This window comes from Podarcis tiliguerta (genome assembly GCF_965153285.1).
Source record: "Podarcis tiliguerta genome assembly, chromosome: 13".
Lineage (NCBI taxonomy): Eukaryota > Metazoa > Chordata > Lepidosauria > Squamata > Lacertidae > Podarcis > Podarcis tiliguerta.
This window is the reverse complement of record NC_139546.1, coordinates 40,887,351-40,894,271: the sequence shown is the minus strand read 5'-3', so window position 1 is coordinate 40,894,271 and position 6,921 is coordinate 40,887,351. Positions and strand designations below refer to the sequence as shown.

Sequence of the window (6,921 nt, the reverse complement as noted above, 5' to 3'; positions counted from 1 at the left end):
TAAAGTGATCACTGAAGCACTACACTCTATTTTCCTTTCAGATATCTGCCTAAATTTTATACTTCATCATCAGTCTCCACATAGCAACTTTGATCTCCTTGTTCCTTAGTGTGTAGATTGTGGGGTTCATCAAAGGGAAGACCACAGTGTGGAAAAAAGCCACTATCTTGTCAAAGGGGAAATCTTGGAAGGGACGGCAGTAGATGTAGATAGCTGGACCAAACATGATGAAGACAATGATGATGTGGGTGATGCATGTAGAGGAGGCTTTGCTCTTCCCTTGACCAGAGCCTGTCCTCACCTTGACCAGCAAAGCCCCATATGAAATGAGGAGGAGGATGAAACATCCAGTAGTGACCAGACCACTGTTAACAAACATGACAAATTCTAATGCATAAGTGTTGGTGCAAGCCAGCTTGATGATCTGGGTGATGTCGCAAAAGAAATTGTCCAACTCATTGGGGCCACAGAAAGGAAGTGGTATGATGAGAATCACCTGGATTATAGAATGTATAAATCCTCCTGCCCATGAACCTACAACTAACATCCAGCAAACCATTCTGGTCATCACAGTGGCATAGTGCAGTGGGTGGCAGATGGCTACATACCGATCCACAGCCATGGCAATAAGGAGGTTGATCTCAGCCCCACCCAGAAAATGAATGAAGAAAAGCTGAGCAATGCAGCCCCTGTAGGAGATGGTTCTGCAGCCAGCCAAGACGTTGGCTATCATCTTTGGAGGGGTGACACAGCTGTAGCAGATGTCCATCAAAGCCAAATTGGCCAAGAAGAAAAACATGGGGGATCCCAGATGGGAATAATTCAAAATGGTCACAATGATAAGGATGTTCCCAGGTAGGATGATGGCATAGAAGAGCAGGAGGAGACAACAGAGGAACAGCTGCAGCTCCCAGATCTGTGATAATCCCTGGAGAACAAACTCTGTCACTACTGTATAGTTCAGTTCCATCTCCACTACTGTATGGTTCCATTGTTCCATTTTTAGAGTGCATAGCTCTGCAGTCAAACAATGATGAAGATATTAAACAGGAAAAATCTACAAGGTGGGTTTCCCCTCTCCCCCTTTCACCTCAAGGTTATATAAACAGTGCATACAGGCCATTGATTGGCTGGTTTGTAAGAAACCAGTGGTCCAGTTATCATTTGGGTATCTTGTCGAGCTGCTGCTTTTTCAAAAGGCAAATGAAAAGTCAATTTCAATTGAAAAGAAGTTTATCATACTGGTATAGTTTTCAAAGTGCCAGGAATAGGTGCACTTTCTTGACTAAAGCTTGGTAATCTCTTTTTTTACCAAACATGCATTTCCTCTAATAAACACTGGCTTCCTTGTTTTCCTAAAAGCAGAGTTTCAGTGTGATTATATCTGGGCTAAAGCATGCTCCTCCAAGAGGGGTTCAGAATTCAGTTCAGCTTCTGCTGAGCATTCACCTCCACATGCCAACAACATAATCTCTGACCATTGTCCATACTGTCTGGGCCTTGATGAAGCCCAGCAACACCAAAAGGACCACAGGTTTTCCCTCCCTGTTCTAGTGAAAGAATTATTCTCTACTGGTTATTGACTGAAATAAAAAAATGAGAAAAATAGAGTGGTGAAATTTCTATTTAATAAGCATCAGTTTGAGGCTCATCTGTGCATTTCATATTTTAGTGCTCTTTCACTTGCTGCCCAACTTAATGCAGTAGAAATAATGTTATGACTGGCTACTAATGTCCTCCTTGTTAGGTTACTGGTGTGCTAATAGTTTAGACTGAGTGCTCAGTGTTTAACGAACTCTCTCTCTCCTCTGGGCAATATATATGAGTTATATACATCTTTTGAATTAGATACCTATCAGTTCAGGAAGAGATAAGAAATATCCAGCTGTGGGCAGAAGTGGGTAGAGAGAATGAGCAAAAATATTTGATTAGAGAGATCCTGTGCTTAGAGTGCCTAAATGGAGTTGAGTACAGAAGTTGTTCTCTGAAGATTTATTCCCTGCTTTAAGAGCGCCTGCTTGCTTCCATCATTCTTTGCTTGGATATTTCTAAATAAAGCAAATATGCTGAACCTTACATTCCATTCCATGTATAAATAATGGGACTGAATAATCACAGGAAATAAATACACATACATAAAGGTTCTCTCTCAGATACCCACATTATGGACCTGTGAAGTAGAAAATATGCAGACACATGAGTTTTCCAGAAGAGGGACCTCAAAATATTACCTTTCTTTTTCTGAAATCCGGTCCCTCCAAGAGAAAAGGCATGATTGTTCTTCTCTCATTAAAATGGATGCAAGTTTTAGACTATCTTTTGCAACATAGAAAACAATGAATGTATGTTTCCTTTTAAGCTACTAATGAGAGAAAAACAGTTTAGATAAAGAAGATAAGAACACAGGAACATAAAGAACATAGGAAGCTGTCTTATACCGAGTGAGACCATTCGTCTATCTAGCTTGGTGTTATCCGCACTGTCTAAAATCCTGCTCTCCAGGATTTTAGACAGGAGTCTTCCCTACCCAGAGAACCCAGGGATTGACTCTGTGGCCTCTGTACCACTTCACTATTGGTAGCAGAGAGAATTCAGAACCTTGCCCATCCCATCAAAGACCTTGTGGCTACAGGAGTGAATACAGCCACTTCAGCTCCCTCACCCTATTCCTTTATCGCTCCTCTTGCTTTCTTGCAGAAGGAAGAAAGGAAGGAAGGAGTATGATGGGAGACAGAGAAGGCTGAAGTCTGAAGATGCAGCTGTCACTTACCCCCTGCTGCCACTAAGTGTATGGCAGCCCTTGAGGCAGCGACAGGTCTCCTCATCCTCCCTAGCTATATTACTTCTGGCCCTGGGAGAGCTGAAGGTGAGGAGGTGTGTATCAAAGGATAAGCTGGGCCCTTGGGTACAACCCTTCCACGGGCTCCCAAGGGCCTTATTAAAAACCAAACTTTTTTCATTTATTTTCAATACTTCAAGGCTACTTCAAGGATGTTGAGTGGAAGCTTGTGGCTGAAAACCGCATTTTGCAATCCTAACTACACTTATTGGGAAGTAAATATATTTGCATAAACATGCTTAGGAAAGTATGGTAAGGTGGGGGTGCCATGATGATTTTCTGGGGCTGGTACACAGGCTATGGATTTTCTCCTCTGCTACATTCCCCAAAGGAGACACATGTTTGAGAACAATGACCAAAACACCAAGAGTTCTATTCCTTTATTTATTTATTTTTTATTTTTATAAAGGTTTTGCTTTCTCAGTGAAAAAAGGGTGTTTTTTATTTGGAAATATTTATATATGATTTTTATGATTTTATATTAATATGATTTTTGTCACGTTAATACCATGGTTCATCCAAGGAACACGAAACAGTATCCATGTTCCCCAATGTACATTCATTGGAGTGTCAGAAAGCGATGATGTCTACCCTATTTGCATAAGATCTACACATCCATGAGAACCCTGTGCACCATGAATCTTGGGAAGAGGGACTGATTGTGAAATCAATAATTTCTTTATTTCTTCATCAGTTTCCACATAGCAACTTTTATCTCCTTGTTCCTCAGTGTATAGATCATGGGGTTCATCAGAGGGAAGACCATGGTGTGGAACAAGGCTACCACCTTGTCAAAGGGATAGTCCTGGAAGGGGTGGCAGTTGATGTAGATGGCTGGACCAAACATAATGCAGGCGATGATGATGTGGGTGATGCACGTAGAGGAGGCTTTGTTCTTCCCATGGCTTGAGCTTGTCCTCACCTTTATTAGCAGGGCCCCATAAGAGATGAGGAGGAGGAGGAAACATGCAGCACTTACCAGGCCACTGCTAACAAACATGAAAAATTCTAATGTGTAAGTGTTGGTGCAAGCCAGGTTAATGAACTGGGTGACATCACAGAAGTAGTTGTCGAGCTCATTGGGGCCACAGAATGGCAGAGGGATGATGAGAATGACCTGGATTATGGAGTGCAGGAATCCTCCAACCCATGAACATACCAACATACCCCAGCAGACTACTTGGGTCACCATAGTAGCATAGCGCAGTGGCTGGCAGATGGCCACATACCGGTCAATGGCCATGGCAATGAGAAGGAACATCTCAGCTGCACCAAGAAAATGAATGAAAAAAATCTGAGTGATGCATCCCAGGTATGATATAGTCCTGCGGCCAGAGAATATGTTAGCCATGAGCTTTGGTGGGGTGACACAGCTGTAGCAGATGTCCAAGAAGGCCAAGTTGGCTAAGAAGAAAAACATGGGGGATCCCAGATGGGGGTCCTTACAGATTGTCACAATGATGACAAAGTTTGCAGGTAGGATGATGATGTAGAAGAGCAGGAGAAGAACACAAAGGAACAGCTGCATCTCCCAGAGCTGTGACAACCCCTGGATAACAAACTCTTTCACTACAGTGTGATTCCCATTTTCCATCCTTGCAGATGTAGTCCTGCAAAACAATTATATTTGAATTGTTAAACAATAAATGATTGCAATCCCACTGCCCCCATTTATACACCTTATTATAAAAGCAACCAATTGGTAGGCTGGCCAGGAGCAGATCAAACTAACTCACGGGTTCATGTTACATTCAGGTTCTGTGGCTTTTGCGCAGAGAAATGATGATTGCCTAACAGCACTGTATGGGATAGATGTGATATGTGCTCCAGCTGGACTGGATGGCTATAATATGTTCAGAAAACTAAACCCAGGAGATGGGTCACATGGACTCCTGTGCAATTAGAACATGATGTCACTGATAGTGAAGAGGAGAAATTCAATTCAGTGTGCAGTTAAAGCCAAATTGACCACATTTGCACTTTCAGAAACAATAAACCACAATACAACTATTGTTTGAAACTTGCACTTATCTGAATGGATTGAGCCTGGGACCTTCTGAAGTGAAAAACAGATTACCACTGAGTTATGGCCCATTTCCAAATCTAAGGATAACAAGACTGAGATTCATTGCTCTGCTGCTGCTGCTGGACCCTATACCTTCCTTCCTCCAACCACAGAGATTCTCAAGACCATGGTAGAATGATCAGATCTGACTGAAAACCTTTTGCTGCCTGAAATGAGGAATAAGATCTGGCTTCCTCAACCTTGGCCCTCCAGATGTTTTGAGACTACAATTCCCATCATCCCTAACCACTGGTCCTGCTAGCTAGGGATCATGGGAGTTGTAGGCCAAAAACATCTGGAGGGCTGAGGTTGAGGAAGCCTGAATAAGATGGTGCCCCCACCCCACAATACCACACTCAGCTGCTGACAAAACTGGCAGCTTAACATTGCTTTGATACCAGAGAATCCTCAACTACACATCAACTACAACCACTTCAGGAGGCAAAGGGTAGACCATATGGAACACACAGTTCTGCCCTCCACATTTCCCACCCTCCAGCATTTGCCACCTCAATTTGCATAAATGGTAGTGCTGGCCATACTTGCAGAGCTCAGGGACTAGGGATAGAAGGATTTGTTTTTTGGTTTCTCATTTTTCCAATTTTAAATTCCATTCCCCACATTTCAACATCAGTTTGATATTTGTTTTAAAAAGAGCTCTAATCAAAATCAATCAGCATTTTAATACAAATTCCTTCTAATTTTTGCATTTAAAGTAATGACTGTCCCCTTAAAGCAAGAATAGGCAACCACTAGTCCTCTAGATATTGCTGGACCACAACTGTCACCATCCCTGACCACTTTCCATGGTATCTGGAGCTGGTGAAAGCTGAACAACAGCTGGAGGGCTGCAGTTTAGCCAACTCTGCCATAAAGACTTGAGGCAGTCAGAAAAAACAGCCACTATGCCTCCCATCCTGATCCTCCACCAGACCCCTCCTCCGTGTTCTCTTTGCTTCCTTAGTAGTGATTAGCAAGGAAGTTAAGAACATAAGAAGGGTCTGCAGGATCAGGCCAGTGGCCCACCTAGCCCAGCATCTTCTTCTCAGTGTGGCCCACCAGATGCCAGCAAGCAGGACAACTGGTATCCAAATTGAAACAAATGATCAATAGAGGAGCAAGCGAGAAAAACTAAAGCCATGCAAAAAGACAATGTAAAAAAGAGCAGAGATGAGACAAACACTTACCCCTTTGATCCCTTTCAATTTGCAGACAGCCCTTCTGGCAGAAGAAATCTTCGTCATCCTCATACTTATATTGCCTATGGAAGAAGTGCATCCAAGGAAATACTGAGCCCAGAAGAAACACCTTCCACTGATCCCAGAGGACCTCATTAAAAAGGTTAGCAATTTCTTTTATTTCAGTGGTGCTTCAAGGATATTGATAATCAGCATAAGTTTTGACAACCCCATTTTCTAGTCACTTCCCTGTTTAATTGTTTATTTTTTTATCAGCTTCGAAGGTTTCTGGATGAAACATCATCTCTGGATCCATTCCAGTCTGGCTTCCGCACTGGTCATGGGACCGAGACGGCTCTGGTCGCCCTAACAGATGATCTCCGCAGGCAGCTGGATTGAGGCGGGTCGGGGCTGCTGATTCTTCTAGACCTGTCAGCAGCCTTCGACATGGTCAATCACGAACTCCTGGACCACCGCCTTGCTGACGTGGGGATCCAGGGCACAGTCCTTCAATGGCTGCGCTCGTTTCTCTCTGGTCGGGGACAGAGGGTGGCGCTTGGGGGGAAATTGTCATCGCGCCACTCCTTGGTGTGTGGAGTGCCTCAGGGTGCGATACTCTCCCCGATGCTTTTTAACATCTTTATGCGCCCCCTCGCCCAGCTTGTCTGGAGTTTTGGGCTGGGTTGCCATCAGTATGCCGATGACACCCAACTCTATCTGTTGATGGATGGCCATCCTGACTCGTCCCCAGACACACTGACCAGATGTTTGGAAGCTGTGGCTGGATGGTTACGTGGAAGCCGGTTGAAGTTAAATCCTTCGAAGACAGAGGTTGGGTT

At 43.6% G+C, this 6,921-nt stretch overlaps 2 protein-coding genes across 2 annotated transcripts; both read right to left on the bottom strand.

Annotated features, from left to right (window-relative positions):
- LOC310663087 (olfactory receptor 4N5-like) lies at window positions 1-1,470 on the bottom strand. The gene has a single exon (XM_083410705.1). It carries the CDS (start codon window positions 998-1,000, stop codon window positions 50-52), a length of 951 nt encoding a protein of 316 aa, XP_083266831.1. The 5' UTR covers window positions 1,001-1,470; the 3' UTR covers window positions 1-49.
- Window positions 1,471-3,518: 2,048 nt separating this feature from the next.
- LOC310663111 (olfactory receptor 4N2-like) lies at window positions 3,519-4,433 on the bottom strand (the record flags this gene model as incomplete). The annotated part of the gene is made up of 1 exon (XM_083410740.1): window positions 3,519-4,433. The coding sequence occupies one exon, from the start codon at window positions 4,431-4,433 to the stop codon at window positions 3,519-3,521; it is 915 nt and encodes a 304-aa protein (XP_083266866.1).
- Between the last annotated feature and the right edge of the window lie 2,488 nt (window positions 4,434-6,921).

What these genes read in the sequence shown, in the direction of transcription:
- LOC310663087 (XM_083410705.1), bottom strand. Translation starts at nt 1,000, where the DNA reads ATGGAACAATGGAACCATACAGTAGTGGAGATGGAACTGAACTATACA.